Raw genomic sequence first — 17461 nt, 5'->3', positions numbered from 1 at the left:
AGAAGTGTTTATCATAAAAAATATGGAAAAATGTATTTGTTTTTCACATATTTATTCATTTAAATGTATGCATTAAATTGATGAAAAATAACTCTAAATATAATGTTGTTCTATACAAATGTTGCTATACAAATATTCTATACAAATTAGTTTTATTTATAATAAAGTAATGATGAAGTAATGCTAATTTACATTAAAATTATTGTTTTTGATTGCATTTAGATTAATTATTGTGCAAGTGTGTGTGTGTGTGTGTGTGTGTGTGTGTGTGTGTGTGTGTGTGTGTGTGTGTCTGTGTGTGTGTAGCGGATGTATAACAATTTATGCTATTTCTATTAACTAAATTTTCACACAATATTCACTAAACTACGCTAAACAGATTTTGGGAAATAGTTGACACTGGTTACAAATGACTGACTGGACCAAGTCACAACGCTGATAACAGTGACACCTAGCGGTGAACATGTAACATGACGTTTGTTGATGACACGGTTATGCCATCGTTTTTAATCAACAAACTCAGGATGAAGTTGTTTCTAATTAATATGCTAATAGAAGACCGATTTTGTAGAGAGTTATTATTCATACCTCTCAGTACAAACAGCGGACAGCAGCAAGTCTTGAGAAAGATGGCGTCGTCCCAGCAGCTCTTCACAGGTCTGAGGGGGAAAAAAATGCTTATTTTATTAATTAACCAACTACTAACAATTAAATGTTTCAGTGGGTGATTTCAACACACGCCGATGTCTTATTTAGCCTATAAAGAAGATTTACTTCAGAACTAAAGGCTAGGCCCGTTCATAAAGTTGATGAAATCCAAATAGCCTATAGGCTACTACTGAGGAAATTTTCAGACATGGGAATATAGATGATAATCGCAGTAAATGTTTATGATTTGTTAAAGAGTTTTTTTTTTTACCTTATAGCTACAAAGGTGAGGAAAAAGGCCACAAAGTTTTAAATCGGAAACACGACCACTAGTCCGAAATTTGATGACAGTGTCGTCTGCTGGTGAACCTCATGAGTGGATGAGTCGATTTTGAAAGCGGGATGTGTGCTTGTGTTGTCATTTCAAGTTAACATTAGGCCTATAGGCAAATTTTTTTCTGGTTCTGGTTGAAACTCTCTTCACATACTGATAGCAATCAATAATAGAACTGGTCTAAATATTAAAATATGTACATATCTTTTGAAGTCTCAGGACCAAAACATTTTTTTGGTTCGGTCCAAATGCAATGATAAGATGTCCTCATACCTGCCTGTCAGCCTGACCTTGAAGGTCGATCAGAGATCAGACTGGAGCGATTCAACCACGGTGCTTTGGTTGCAGTCAGAGTCATGCCTTTTTAAAGTTTATGGGGACCCGTGTAGCTCAACTCAACTTTATTTAGAGCACTTTCAACACCACAAGTGGAACCAAAGTGCTACAGAAAACATATAAAAGAGAAAATAAAAAACAAAAACATAAAACCAATGCAAACAAAAAAACAAATACGTTTTAAGCGCACTCTGAAACACACCCAACGAGGGAGGAGATTTTACAGACAGAGGAAGGTCATTCCAGAGCCTATAGAAGCTGCAACAGAGAGTGCCCGATCACCGTTACATTTTAAACGGGATCGCGGAACCATGAGGAGCAATTGATCATTTTTCAAAGCTGAAATTCAGAAGCTCACAGAACCCAGGACTCCTCACTGAATACCCCCGATGATGTCACAAGGGGTAAGACTCTTGGGGAGCTCGCCTTGCCTAATCGCTGGAGCCAAGGGCCACCTTTCCTCCTCAAGGGATCCGACGACTGGCCATCCCAATCCCCTAGGCTGCCAGATTCAGTATTTCCATAGCTCCGCATCAGCACGTTACGCAAGGCTATGCCAAGATATAGACATACAGTCACGGAGCGCTGCAAACAAACAGCAACCTTTTACAGTTCCTCCTGAACCAAAACAACTAGCTTATGCTGCGTTCATGCCGTGTCTTAACCGTTTTACGAGATGGCAACCCGTGACGTTCTACCCAGAGATGTTCACGTCCTCAGACTCGGGTTTAAGCGTTTCAATGTCATTGTCAACACTATCAACGCCGGAATTAATCTGCAGCAGTCAGGTGATACAAGTCAGAGCTCTGTAAAGCTCATTATTATTATAATGTTATGTACTTTGAGACATTAGACGCCGTGTCTCATGCTGCTTTGCAAACTCTGCTGTTTGCGTTCATGTGTTTTGAAGGAGGCGTTGCTTTGTAAAGGAGGGTGGGATCTCATGCTTTCTAAGCCAGCTTGCTATAGACTCTCTGAAATTGCCTACCATACTTTAAAAAAAGTATTTATAACAAATATGTGATCGTCAAGCGTAGACACGTTATTAATTATAACATGATTATTTGCACAATGACATGAAAATTAAAGGTAGATATTGCCACAGTAAGTGAAAGATTGGAAATTAGTTTACCCGAGGACGCCAGCTCAAAGTTAATTTCAGAATCATGTTTGTGCTCAACACTATTCCCAGACATATTTTGATTAAAATTGTTTGATTAGAGAAAGGGGGTAAAAAATTAAGAAACACATTGAAACTTTCCTAATAAAATCTTAGATGATTTCAAATTAATTTAAATCCCAAACCATTAAAACATTTTTTTTTTAATGTTCACTGATTTTGTGCAAATAAAATAACCCAATATAATTTCCAATTTCCCCATTCAATGTATTAAGACATTTTATGGAAGGACCTGAATGGATTTCCTTCTGAGACGTCCTCATATGTTTTATATTTAACTTGAGCAGTTGAGTTTTTTTAAGGTACAACAGCGTCATCTAGCGGTGATGGAGAGAACAGCACGCTTCCTCCTGCCACCCGCCACAGGCTGAGTGAACTTGCGGTTCGGATGCGCTTGGAAGGCGTGGTTTTATCTCACTGACACGCGCCTAACATTCTTTCATTGATAATCCGTCGAGTGCACTAACTAGTGCACGAGCAGCGCGTCAATTGCGCACTAATCAAACGGAAAATGATGTGATACAAACGCAGACGTAGTACCAGGTAGGATTTTTATGCGCGTGTGTTCTTATCTGCAGCTCCTACAGGGATACATCACAGTGATGAATATGCCAACAAGGTCAAGTTATGGGATTTCGATACGAGTCAAGGCAAGGATTTGTATTTGAATGGGTGGGTTCAGCATTTTTTTGGGGGGGAAATCATTAAATATCAACAAAATATTTTCTAATGCAAAGCTTTTTCTAATATTCTTCATATGGTTTGCTTAAGATAATGGTAAGTATAACTAGCAAATTCTCAGATTTAAGAGATATAGCCAGTTAATCTGGGTTTAATTCATTTATCATAATGCATGGTGCTATTTAGATTTTGTCTGGCTGTTTGTCCTACTGTGTGTGTGTGTGTGTAGGTCAAGTTTGGCTTATATTGTGGGGGACCAAATGCACCCTCAAGGATAGAAAAATCTGAAATCAGCTTCACTGTGGCTAATGATTTTAAATTGTACATAAAATGGTAGAATGCAAAATATTTAGTGATAGGGGATTGGATCAAATTTAAGGGTGAGAAACTGAATATCATTTGCTCACTATAAAAACAGCAGAAGTCAATGAAAAATGTGTGTGTGTGTGTGTGTGCGTGCACATAACCCAATTTAAAGATGAGTTTGCCAGTATTTGCAAATGAAACGTGAGTGTCTCTTTGTAAATGATTGCATGCATTGCAGTCCGTCGTCTTATTTACAGCCCCAATCAATTTGCGAGACTTTGTCCTATTAAAATTGATTATTTTTAGGGTCATTTGTGTAGAGTGTTAACCAGCTCCCGAGAAAGAGGCATTTCTCCGCCCGTATGTGTGTTCCAGTGGGATATCTGCAGGATGTAGAGATGAACATTTAATATATGTGACACTGACGCCAGAACTTAATAATGTTTAACAGTGTGTTCCCCACCCCCATCCTCCTGCAGATGCGACCGTCCTCCGAGCGCCTCTCATCAATGACAGGTCACGATTCGAGACTTGGTGTAATTGACTTTCATGCTTTTGTCAGACGATTAGAGTGAATGTTTCCGCAGTGGCCAGTGAATCTGGCTCAGTGTTTCCTTATTTTACTTTTTTATTATGTGCGTGTGTGTGTGTGTCACAGACTTCCTCTAATATTTGTCATCAATAGAAAATGTACTTTGCACTGATTATACACCATATACAAACTTCACCAAAAGTGCTTTCTGCAGCAGAAATAACTTTTGTTCATATATGCATAGTTGTGGTAAACTGACGGGTTTGTCATCGTCATTAGTCCAATGGTTAATGTAATACCCGATAAGTACATAAAACTTAAGATGTTGATTCATTTTAGAATTGTTATGCATGCTATATGCATCAGCTGATTAATATCTGTCACCTTATTGGTAAACAAAGCATTCTTGATCTAGTATAGTAAAAAGTAGCTGTTGTTTTATGGATACATGATACTTAATGAAACTTCTGCATGCTCAGAATACTATAAAACCGTGTACGCGTTTGTAGGATTCTTTGGCGAAACTATCATTGTTCAGTGTTGTTGAGGCTGATCAGCTGTGGTTTGTGTCTGACTGTCAGATTTCCATTTTTGAGGCTCCTCGGGGCTATTTGAGTTTCTAAGGTCAAACACAGAATAATTGCTCTTCAGAATAGAGAATGATACAAAATGTGGTGGAATGAATTTCGGACTTTATTTTTACTAATAAAATAGTACATTTTACAATTGTAAAATTGTAAATAAAATATAATGCTAATCATCATTATCATATACAGTCTTAAAAATAATGGTTACAAAAGTTATTTTTTTTCCCAGTGATGCCACAGAATAACTTTTGGTTCCTCAAAGAACCTTTCAGTGAACAGATCTTAAAAGACATTCTTTTTTTATTAAAATTAGTGTGAAGAACATTTGAATAATCTGAAGAACCTTTTCCACTATAAAGAACCTTTTGTGGAATGGAAAGATTCCATGGATGTAAAAGGTTCTTCACGGAACCATCGATAATGAAGAACCTTTATTTTTAAGAGTGATATTGAGAAAATGTGTTGTTGAGTTATCTAAATAATTTGCTAATGAATAGGATGAATGGAGCATCACATACCAGTGAAAACCTCTGGGATTGTTTGAATATTCCCAATATATGAAATGTTGAATTAATTTGGCAGTAGATACTAAATCTGTCCTTCTCAATATTTAATAATAATAAATATATGAAACAATGCGTTTTATAGTTTTGTGTGTTTATAGTGTGTGTGTGTGTGTGTGTGTGATTAGCCTGTGTTGCTAAAACTGTTTTCTTTATTGATATAATGCTTTACAGAACAAGTAAAGGATGACACTGCTACGAGTAATGGCTTATGATGGATTAGTTGTACTTTTGTTTTATTTTATTGGAACTTGCTATCGAGCTGTTCTGTACAGTTATAAATGACCTCAAACATTTACACCGCATCCTTGAAATGCTTTACTATTTTTATTGTGTTCCCTTATAACTGTATATGGTTTGCAGATAAATGTTCAGGCAGATTCTCACACAGTTCATTCATAATGATCATAAGACAGCAGTTGGTATGTCTCCTCTTGTGTTTCTAACATTTTTTTTTATCTCTCTGCTCTAGGGAAGCCTTGAAGGGGACAATATCAGGCTTTCAAAGGGGAACGAAACTGGAATATTTTGACTTTGGATTTTCATCACATAAAAGGGATTCAACATGGAAAATGTACCAAACCCCAAAAGGACTGTCACTGTCCAGATGATGCCTCAGCTCGCCAGTATAGATGTGCTGGGAAATAAAGAGTTAAATGCTAACTGGGACATTGAGCCAAAGTTAAACTTAAATCAGGATTGCTCAGATCAGGATACTATGCATCTCAATTCCTCCATCAAAGATTCCCACACCACACTTCTTGGAGGGACTGTCCTTGAAGACAAAAACATGCCATCCCATGGCAGTGAAGATAAAAGGCGACCTCAAAACATTAACGCAAACATAAAGACCTCGGGTCAGTGTGCCAACAGCGCTGAAGGTAGAAAAACTGATTGTGATATGAACTCAAATTCGAAAACTGTCCTTTCGACATCCAGCCCATCATCGACAACTACATATAATGTCGACAAGGAGGAAAATGGCAATAGCACAACAAAGGCACTTGCAAAAGAACAACATGAGCCCAAAGCACAGAGCAAAGCTTCAGTAGTTCAAGAAACTAGTGCAATCAAAGAGACACTGCATAATCAAACGCCAAGCCAGACTCGGGCTCCCAGTACCAACAACACAATTAAGGACATGTCACTTGTATCTGGATCAAAAGATGTGAGTTGCACCACCAGCATAAGCATCAGCAGTACACAGTTTGAACGGGTATCCACCACCAATGCTCCTAAAACCAATCACTCAGCGGCTGAAACATCTGGACCAGTACCTGGGACAAGATCTGAGACCCCACAACCACACGAGATCCATCATATGCCTGTTAAAGAGGACAAATGTAGCAATGACTGCATGAAAAAGGATTTTAAACCACCAGGAACCTCTCAGGAGACTTCTTCTGGATGCCCATTGGGGTCTTCATCTAGCAGTGCCAGTCACTCGGTCCACACGGAAGTGATTGATGAGGAGGTCCAAACGCAGGGAGCTGCTCCTGAAGAGCAGAAGCAGGTCCACTGTAAACTCTTTCGTGAGGCATCTACCATGACTTCAGCAGTAGAGTTTGGCGACCAACCCGGGACGCAACGGCATGATGTGGAGGTGCAGGCGGTTGCTACGGTCTGCAGTCAATCTACAGCCACTAGCCCAAGTCTTCTGTCTCTACAACCCCATCGGAGATCAGTTGGCCTACTACCTGAGGAGACTGACAGTATAGCAGTGGTTGTTGGGGTGAAGACCCCCTCAGAGGTCACATCTGTCATTGCATCCAGTACGATCCTCCCTGGGAAGCCTACCCAGTCAGACACAGTGATGGTGCATGTAGATGCTGACCTTCAGGAAGAGTCCAAGCTTGGGGCCAAGCCTAAAGAGCCTCAACACAACAGCCAAATAGGATTTTCGCCGCTTCAACCCGTTTATCAGATCAATATCGAGACCTGCAGCAAAAGCAAACAGTCAAACGACACTACCTGTCACCTTCAGCGCCAAGGTTCACCTGCGGTCTCAGCATCTGGTCCAAATAATGTGGCATGTGTGCAGGAACCCAAGACAACATCTGCTCAGGTCTGCCAGGATCTGCCGGTAAAACCGGCCAAGCCTCCTGCATCGAAATCCAAGGAGGCAAGTTCTGCAAAACCTCCAAAGAACATAGCAATGACCACTCCTCCAACATCAAGCTCCACACCACAAAGTAAAAAGGTAGAGAAGAAACAGAAGGGAGCATCCAAGCTGGAGCGTAAGAAAGATGGCCAAGAGGTAGAGAAGGCCAAGCAATCCAAGAGTGTAAATGACGTCGTGTGGGACGAGCAAGGGATGACATGGGAGGTATACGGAGCGTCAGTGGATCCAGAGTCGCTGGGATTTGCCATTCAAAGTCACCTGCAGTGCAAAATCAAAGAGCATGAGAAGATCATCACCCAGACGGTTATCAGAAAATCCTTGTCTTCGCCTCCCGGCAAGAAGAACAAGAGGAGGCAGGTTAACATCAACTTGAGGTCCATGTTCCAAAATGTCCGCCGACCCAACTGTTGTGCACGGCCGTCAGTGCTAGAATGAAAGATGTGCCACTTTTAAGCCACTTTTCCACTGTCGGGCCAGTGCGAGCCAGGGCTAACAACGTGCCAGGTGGGGCCAATAGCCTCGGACCTTGATCACCTGTAGCCAAGGCCGCCTTAACCTAATGGGAGGCCCTGGGGCTGAGAGGTTTTGTAGGCCCCCCAAATCCCCCCGCCATCCACTCAATTTAGTCTCGTTTTAAAATGGTGTAATCTACATCATAAAATGCATTAGTTTCTTTCAAGACCTGGCAACAACAGTGAGTTTTCCTTCTTTGAGCCAGAAAACACCATAATATTGTTATTAAAATATCACTGAGCCCTCTTGAGCATAAACACAAGACACTTTATTTATCAACAAAGCAACTTACATTGACGAAAACCAAAATGTGTGATTTTAAACACTATTATGAAAAACATCATCACCAACCATCACCTGTCTGCACAAACATACTCAACCTGTCTGAACTGATATAACTGATAATAACAGCAACAGATAAATGTAGGAGCCTCTTCTCTGACCTCAGCGGGCCTTTTGGTCATATACTGACGCTTTTGACATATCGTCTACATCCAACGCACATGGCACCCTTTAGCGTCAATATATATGGGCCAGAAGGCGCCTCCTAGCGGTCTAACCCTAACCCTACCCCAGACCTAAACCCAACCATAACCGAACAAAGCTCTGTGCGTGTCATATTGACGCTAAAGGGTGCCATGTGCGTTGGATGTAGACAGTATATGACGCCCAAGGATGAGAATGCGTTGGACATGCACCTGCACAGACACAAACACACTCATTTCAGCACCGTGGATAGCAACACCAACACGGCCAAACCACTTTTGGCCAGGTATCAAGAAGATAAAAACTGAGCAACATTTATAGAAGGTTTGCAGTATAAATGTTAATTTCTCTTAAAACAATGCACAACCACAACAATTTAAAACCTGCACAACAGCACAAGCTGTACTTTCTTACCTTTTTAGAAGTGCTTTCGTACTTCTAAAAGAAGTGTTTTCGTACTTTTAGAAGTGTCTGCACAAACATTAATAACTGATAACTGATAACGATCATTTGCATGTTTCCAGTCAAAATAACCCCCACTCACAAATGCTGATTTCTCCGTGTTCTGGCCAAATAGTTTGCATGCAAAACAAAACACACTACCTACTGATGGTGAATAACAGAGCCATTCTCTGGGCACAAACTCTCCATTACTGAGTTTGCGTTTGAAATGCATTTTTGAGAAAAATCTTCTCTGCTGTTTATATTTGCGTTCCGATGCTGACACGTCTGCATTTTTATTTTGACAGACCTTCGGTCCCATTTTCGCCCAATAAGCCCGCACTTGTGGGTCAATATTATTTCCCCAGCGGCCCGGGTCACTGTTATATCATCTGACTGGTTTGCGGCCTGGTCCTCTCTCTGAGACTCACCCGCACCCCGCTCCTCCTCCCCTCTATTGATGCTGCTGGCAGTCCCCTGCTGTTCCTCGTCCACCTGCGCGGCGGGCGCGGCCTGCACCTCCTCCGCTCCCTCCGGTGTGTGAAGCGATGTTTCTCCGGTGCTGGATGCATCTTCACTAGCACTAGAAGCTGGTTTAAAAAATCCGGTGAGCTTTGGGATGCTCTTTAGCAGACATTTTTCGCGCAACTCCTTAATAAGGAGTTTTCTTTTCTGGGCACCGCTCTCAAACTTCCGACTAATTTTTTCTTTTCTGATCACCGCTCTCAAACTTCCGACTAAATTAATGACACGGACACACCCAGCAGCGCAGGAAGGGAGACCACCCCTGGTGGTGAGCTGTCACTTCACCTGTCACGGGGGAGCTGTCAGTCTGACTAACATTGTAAGCAACTATAGACATTCAGATAATAGCTTTAGAGCCTTGAACACGAGAAAAAAAAAGAAAAAAAAAAGAGAAAAAAAAAAAAAAAAAAAAAAAACACCGACCATCGGAGGCCCCTAAACTTGCGAGGCCCCTGGGCTTCAGCCCAGGTAAGCCCGTGCATTAAGGCGGCCTTGCCTGTAGCCCTGCAGCACTACCCTAAAACTAGCCCTTAACACACCTGCATAGAACAACGCCACACAACCCCACCGTTTCACCAGCTGAGCTGACTGACAACTAGCTAAATCGCAAAATGAGCATGACAGAAGCGAACGTTTGGTCTTTACTTAAAGACTTAAGATTCCAGCGTCAATATTTTACCAATGTTTTACAATAAAAAAATATTACAGTGACAGTAATTTATTAATTTGTGTCAGGAGTGCACATCAATCATGCTCAATCAAGCTGGTATTTACCATTTCACAAACAAAGAGAACACATACTAATGTAGTTGTACCTGCTTCCATTTATTTGCGATCACAGGAATGCACAAAACAACTCTACTAAGGCTTTTTAAGTCCAAAGGCTTACGAATTTAAGACAAATATTGATAAAATATCCTGTTTATGTCACATTTCTTTAGAAGCAAAGACTAAGCATTTCTATACATTTTCCACGAAATTATGCGATCTGAGGAGGTGTGAGCGATCTCTCCCGTCTGTTATCCTTTCAGCCAGAGCAACACGAGAAGAAAACAGGAATTATTAGTTATACGAGTTCACCAGAGTACGTTTATGCTGCCTTCACGTGCTATCGGAAATTTCCAACCTTCTGAAGTCGTGATTACGTAGCCTGGAAATCCAGACCTAAATCTGAAAGATTAATGGTCTGGTGTCAACTAATGAAAATTGGCCAGCTCGAGGGGCGGCACCAAGCATGCATTTGAAAATCTCACTGCACGCAATTGGCTAACACTACGACCAATCACAACAATACACGGGGTGACGTATTCTGAGCGATGGAAAGGAACGATTCGAGCGCCGTCTTCTGTTCCTCTTTTAGAGAAAAAGCCAAGTCTAAATCTTTCATTGTAGCGCCCAAAGCCGGTTCAAACAACTGATGTTCATCCATAGCCATCTTGCAATGTTTACTAATGACTTCGACATCGCAGCGCTGTCGTCACCAGAGTAACTTACTGAGCAAATTCCACTTGTGCTCTCGCGAGAACGGATTGGATTTCCAGGGTAGTGATTACGAGCTCATCTTGAGAGCTCGTAATCACATGATTGAGAGGGTGTTCATGTTAAATTTTATATTTTAAATAGGAAACTTTACGATAATTCCAATAGCATGTGAAGGTATCAACAAAGGCACAGGGAAGAGACGGATAAAACATTAAACCGAATAAATTCACGATTATAATCATATATGATTTGTCTACGGTCTGCAAGCAGTCTCTGGTATTTTCCATAGAATATGTGTATTTATTATTGCAACGGTTAGCATACGTAGCCTTTAGCATCGCATATTACATTTTTTTCCTCATACGATGATTAGAATCCCGATCGGATCGCAAGGAAGTTATTTTAAACACTCGCTGTGTATGAAAGTGAATTTTTTTAATGTCTTAAATGTTAAAGTAGCCTGATATAATAATATAAGAAATGAGCAGTGTTGTCCCTCTCCTGACTCAGATAAACTCCACGTTTGTTCATGGCTCAAGCCCCAGTTGGCCCGCTTTGGACCAAGGTATTCGGCGGGCCGAAAACCACTGGCCGTTGACCCAGAGGAAGGCCCGATTCAGCCCCGGAAGTGACAGTGGAAAAGCGACTGGTCCTGGCACGCACTAGCACACTCGCTTTTGACCTGACAGTGGAAACATGACTATTGAGAGGTCAATGTGATCTTCCATGAGACGAGCGCGTTGGGAGATTTCTCGTTTGTTTTCTGAAGAGTTTGTTAAATATAGAAACTAATGGTTATTTGAGTGTTATGTGGAGAACAGAAAATATTTTTAGATAAAGATTATTTATGGTGATAGTAAAGCTGTAACGATGTTTAGAGTGCTATGGCAATAATTATAATTAATATAATAACAGTAATGATAATATTTAGTAATCTGCATGCGTATTAGTTCAGAATGGCAGTCTTCTAACTACCCAAGATTATGCACTGTACTGACGAGCAGCAGATGTATGCATATTTACATAAAATATTTACATATGCATAACCCTTTTTACCTACTTTGTTTAGTTGAATATATTTTTAAACTTTAGTAGCCTAGATGTGTTTGGTAAATATGTTTTTGTTGATGCATCATTTTATTTGTAACTTGATTTATTGTGAATATATTTTTTTTTATTTAGAAAAAAAGAAAAGAGCTTCACAATGCTTATTATCATACTTGGTGTAAACAGAGCCTGTTTATGATTTTATATTAAAATGGTTTGGCAAGCATTTCATAGCAGTGTCTTATGCCATCACATTTAGCATATTATACCTAAAACCTTTAAATGATATCACTCACGTTAATGAAATAATGATGGGACATTTAAATATGCATCATGGATTATTTTGGGGGTTTACATTTCTTTTACATCTGTAGATCTCATGTGAATGTTATTTGCAAATGCTGCATGATGAAAAACAGATCTTTATCAAACCGAATTATGATAATTTAAGCTTCAAAATGCTTAGCTTGATCTCAGAACGGGGCTGTGCACAGGCACTGGAGGCCCTATAACCCACAGATAAATATAAAGAAATGCACATTTTAAAAGCAATCCTTCTCTATTATTCATATCATTAAGACTGCTAATAGATTCCCTGTGGATCTCAGATTTGATCTCGCTATCGCCCTACAGGAGTTCTGTGTGGTTATTAGCGCATTTTTGCTCCATGGTTGTTATGGTTGCTTACTGGCCCAAGTCAAAACAGATGACACCCAGATCTCTGTGATATTCTCGTCTCTAGATATGACTTGGGTCTTTCCATCAATGTCGGTCTATGGTGTGTTTTTCACCTGTTTTATCATCTTCCAGGTGAAAATCTTAAGTCTGATCACTTAGAAAAGTAAAAGCCACATCATCTGAGGTACAACTGTACAAATATGAGTTATGCCCTGAAGTTTTATAATATAACCCTAAGTATGAGAAATAGTAATGGTTAAGTGCTCTTATTAAGAGGTAAAACAGCAGTTAGATTTGTGATTTACTCTATGTTGTCACTAAAGTCTTATTTTTGGTCACACTTTAGATTAGGGTCCAATTCTCACTATTAACTTTGACTTCTGCCTCAATAAACTCCTATTTACTGTTATTAATAGTACGGTAGTTGTTGTCTGGTATGGGGTAGGGTTAAGGGATGTAGAATATGGTCATGCAGAATAAGGCATTAATATGTGCTTTATAAGTACTAATAAACAGCCAATATCCATATGCATGCTAATAAGTTAACAGTGAGAATTGGACCCTAAACTAAAGTGTTACTGTGATTTTTTTTTAAATAATCATTTGTCTTGTGAATGAGTGACTGATTATATTTCTTTGATATACATACCAAAAATATGTGTATGAAATCATTAATTTTGGTCATAAACTCTTAAAAATAAAGTTTTTAATTTTTGATAGAAGAACCATTTTTTGTTTCCCCAAAGAACCTTTCAGTGAACTGTTCATAATTAAAATATTATTATTTTTCTTAGTGTAAAGAACTTTTAAAAAAATGTAAAGAACCTTCTGTGCAATGGAAAGATTCCATGGATGTTAAAGATTCTTCATGGAACCAATAAATAGTGTAGTTTTAAGAGTCCGCATCAACATAGTTTCAGGTCAAACGATTATAAGTGAATCCTTCCTCATAAAAGGAACACAATTCCACATCCAGGTACTCTCGCATAGACTGTAGTCTTTAAAAAGCCTTTATTTTCAGAGCTACATGTTAAAAAACACCACAGTTTTAGGACATACTGAATGCAACCAAACGCAATGCTTCATTATTTACTGCAGGGAATTCTGCAGTTCTCGTAACTTGCAAACCCAGCAAGTTCTCATGCATTTGTACAGTACATTTGGTAGTCTATTCCCCTGCATCACTGTATGAAGCTCTCTATGGGGCCAGAAGCATCAGGAGATTACATCAGAGCTTCTCCGAGGATGTCTGATCAGTTTTGCATCAGCTGTCGTCTCCATCACAGCTCCCTTTTGTTTACTTGCTGCTGCTGCATTAAATAATTGGAAGAGCTCCAGCGCTTCCTCTCATGGCGCCGCTCCCTGTGGAATATTTGCCCTACATATGTTTGTCCAACACACACACACACACCTCGATTTACTCTCTCTGTCCTTCTCCTATACTGTACCTCCCTCACATTTTTTTTTTTTTTGTATATGGCACGTTACACCTTTAAGTCCCCTAAAAAGCATTAAGAGACACAAATCGGCTACCGTGTTTTTTGAACTGACATCTATTAGATAAACTATTTAAATTATCGAATTAATCTAACATGGAAAATAGCTAACTACGTAAATGTCTGAATCCCTTTGAGCTGATTTTCATTAAAAACTGTATTGAGCATTCTGTAAGCATTATTATTTACAATGCCTTATGAATTGTACAAATAAATATATAAAATACATTTTTTTATTTTAATTTTACCTAATTATTGTGGGGTTAAAAAGTCTGAGACTTAAAAAAAATGAGTGCATGGATGATTTCAAAATGGATCCTAAAAAAATTAATCCGTAGATTTGACTTTCAATGTCACTGAACTTTATGCAATTCTTAAATAATTCTTAACATCCAATGATTCTGCTTATTATTTCTAATCAACAAATGTCAAAATAAGCTGCATTGAAAATATTATTAAAATATTGAAGGCTGGATAGAGACGTTGCACTCTTTATACAAGATACATGGGCATTCTGGTTATGTGGTGACAGCACTGTCACTTCCTATATATTATCCACAATTTGTGAGCGGTGCTTTGAGAATATTCAGTCTCTTCATTGGCTCTTATTAAATGTAAAAAAAAAAAGAAGAAAAATCTGCAAATAGCTGCAGGGTGACAGACCATCATCCTCTACGTGCACCTGATCTCACACTGAGACGCCGCCTGCCCTTCACTCTCCTCCTCGTCTTAATTAAATCCTGACAATATGGCGCTCCTCACTCACAGCGTCGGCTCACAGCTGACCGTGACAGTCCAAATAAGGTGTCAGTAACTGACTCTATACCCCACACATGACTCTATGGCAGGTGATATTGATATAATATTGCATTACAGATCCTTCTGTACAAGTCCTTCTGTTTACGTTTACTTTTGTCCCCTATGTGCCTTGATTGTCTGTATATGGACAAAAAAAACAGCCTCTCTCTCTCAATAGAGGAAAAGGTTATAGAAACTTAGGCTACGTCTACATTAATCCAGATACATTTAAAGACAGTGTTTCCGTTTCAAAACGCTTTCTGTCCACACTAGCGTTTTCAAGCATTTTCCAACAGTTTCTCCTGAATCTCCACACCGAAACGTCAAAAAGATGATATATATTAAACAGACAGACATAAAGTTCTCATGCTATTGTTCTGGCAGGATTTTGTTTAGCAAAATATCTCACCATTCACTGATGCGTCTATGTCGCTCTCACTCACCATTATATGTTTTGTCTAAAACGCAACTGCACTCATGCTTTGCTGCAGGACAGCAAATGCAGAACTGCATCTTTGCAGAACTGCGATATGAAGAGTGTACAAAGTAAAATATTTTAGCAAGTGAACAGCACATAACAGGCACAATACCGTTATAAACAAGAATATCTATCGGTACAATATGCATCACATGACTAAACATGCGTCATCACTTTCAAATGCCTCCGTTTTCACAGTCCACAATACAATGCGAAATGGCGTTTTCAAATTTATACTTGGGAAAGCACTTTCAAAAAGCTCAGTTTTCACAGGACAAAAACACTGTCTCAATGTGTACAGAAGGCCGAACCGGAGAGAAAAAGATGCGTTTTAAAACAAAAAAACTTGTATTACGTGTTCAAACTATAGGTACGTAGTTTTTCTTTACAAAGTGACATTGCCATATACCAGCCTGGCAGCAAATACAGCGTTTTTAATCATTTTTGCGGATTCGTGTGAACGGGAATCCTTTTGACAATATTGTACGCAAAAAACAGCAAAGGAAACACTTTTCTGCTTTTAGTACATCGTTGTCGTGTAAACATACCCTTTAATATATATATATATATTTTTGGTTGATTATTTGACTTTTCTAACTTTAGTTAGTGTGTAATATTGCTGTTTGAGCATAAACAACATCTGCAAATTTACAGTGCTCAAAGTTCAAAGCAAAGGGAGATATTTTCTTTCAAAGAAATCGCTTTTTAAGGACTACAACAAACGGCTAGCAGGGACTACAAAACATTCCTCCCGGGTTAGTGACATCACCAACCCTAGAATTTACATAAACCCCGCCCCCTGAACACGATTGATAGATTATCAAGACAGAATATGCTAATCTATGACTAGAGGATAACTACACATCAGCTACATAAATTCATCAACTAACCGTTCAGAAATGTCCTGTTGCTTCTACATGTTGTCTCTTCTTCTTGAGTCTCTCCATCATTGTCTGAACCCAGTTTGAACATAAAAGGCTAAAAGTTGTTGAAATTTTCAGTGGATGTGTGTGTGAGGTAACAGCACATGAGCTGTTGAAGCTCCGCCCCCTGTGCCGGGAGCAGCAGCTCATTTGCATTTAAAGGGACAGACACAAAAACGGTGCGTTTTTGCTCGGCCTCAAAAAGTGACAATTTTAACATGCTATATAAAAATATCTGTGGGGTGTTTTGAGCTAAAACTTCACACACACACTCTGGTAACATCAGAGACTTATTTTACATCTTGTGAAAGGGCATTATAACACCCCTTTAATAACATTTTATGAATTAAGCAGCTTGTAAACATTATTTATTACTATTAAAACTAGTATCATGCAATCATTTAAGACCTTTCTCCTTATATAGAACCTTTTTGGCATAAGAGGTTCTTTAAAACTGAGTCAAGAACCTTAGGATTCTATATAGAACCTTTTTCTTTTCTAAGAGTGGTATTGATGCATTTAAAATGATAACCTTATTTACATGAATAAAACTCAAAATGCATAACAGTATCCATCAAAAATTGTTCTTGAGAGATAAAACCTCTCCTATGACATTAAAGTGACATTGTAATCCTATTGATAGGAGGTCATTCCTGGTAATTCCAAGTGAGCAACACACAGTTCCTCATTATCTTTATGAGATAATGAAGTGCCACTCGGTGCAGAACTCTATGCAAACTTACTTTCTCTCCAGAATACCAGGAAGAGCCTCAATGACACTCTTTAAAGAGCAAGCCAGATAGTGACACTGCCTTCCAAAGGCTCTTTCAGAACAAACCTCTGGTGGAGCGACTGAGCATATATGGGCCACTTCAATGAAAGCAGCTCTTTAAAAAGATCCTCTTTCATTCTCCCCGCTCAATGCCGGAGCAAACAGGCCTTGACAGTATGTGTGGCACAGCAAGCCGGTCTTTCTCCTCACTGTTGATTTTTTCTTCCCAAATACAAAGTATTCAGTCAATTGCCTGCCCTTAGGGTGTTTATTTTTAGACACAATAGATCCAGGTATTTGTATGAACTAAGAAGTATTGTGTCCAGACATGCAGGAAAGTCTTAAAGGGATTTTAGCCAAAAATAAAAATGTGTTTTCTGGCAATGACAGACAACGGCGTCCAAAACAACAGTGAACCGCAATGTCTTTCCCCATTAAATGAGTAAAAAGCACAGAGTAAAGATGTTGATGCAATAAAGGTTATATGCAAGAATTTTCACGAATTAATTGGTTTTTATTGCTAATGTGTGAAC

At 39.2% G+C, this 17461-nt stretch overlaps 2 protein-coding genes across 12 annotated transcripts in view; one reads left to right on the top strand and one right to left on the bottom strand.

Annotated features, from left to right (window-relative positions):
- otx2a (orthodenticle homeobox 2a) overlaps positions 1-17461 on the bottom strand; it is a 58219-nt gene that overhangs the window by 38417 nt on the left and 2341 nt on the right. For 6 of the 10 annotated variants that reach the window (XM_079617063.1, XM_079617059.1, XM_079617067.1 and 3 more), the window contains exons 1-2: positions 920-1031; positions 589-659 (exon numbers count right to left, since the gene is read on the bottom strand). The gene's annotated coding sequence lies outside the window, so the exon portion shown is untranslated. Of the gene's footprint in view, positions 1-588; positions 660-919; positions 1032-17461 lie in introns of those variants that run through there. The other 4 variants (XM_079617065.1, XM_079617062.1, XM_079617070.1 and 1 more) reach the window with 1 other exon arrangement.
- gprin3b (GPRIN family member 3b) lies at positions 530-7828 on the top strand. Of its 2 annotated transcripts, none has more exons than XM_079617058.1 (2): positions 530-657; positions 5640-7828. In XM_079617058.1, the coding sequence occupies exon 2, from the start codon at positions 5733-5735 to the stop codon at positions 7722-7724; it is 1992 nt and encodes a 663-aa protein (XP_079473184.1). In that variant the 5' UTR covers positions 530-657; positions 5640-5732; the 3' UTR covers positions 7725-7828. The 2 variants fall into 2 exon arrangements, with proteins under 2 accessions (XP_079473184.1, XP_079473183.1); XM_079617057.1 differs by lacking the exon at positions 530-657 and adding an exon at positions 2925-3041.

Source organism: Phoxinus phoxinus (genome assembly GCF_949152265.1).
Source record: "Phoxinus phoxinus genome assembly, chromosome: 6".
Taxonomy (NCBI): Eukaryota; Metazoa; Chordata; class Actinopteri; order Cypriniformes; family Leuciscidae; genus Phoxinus; species Phoxinus phoxinus.
The sequence above is the reverse complement of the archived record's forward strand: the minus strand, read 5'-3'. Positions and strand labels throughout refer to the sequence as shown.

Coding starts and splice junctions, on each gene's coding strand:
- gprin3b (XM_079617058.1), top strand. CDS start 5,733: ATGGAAAATGTACCAAACCCCAAAAGGACTGTCACTGTCCAGATGATG.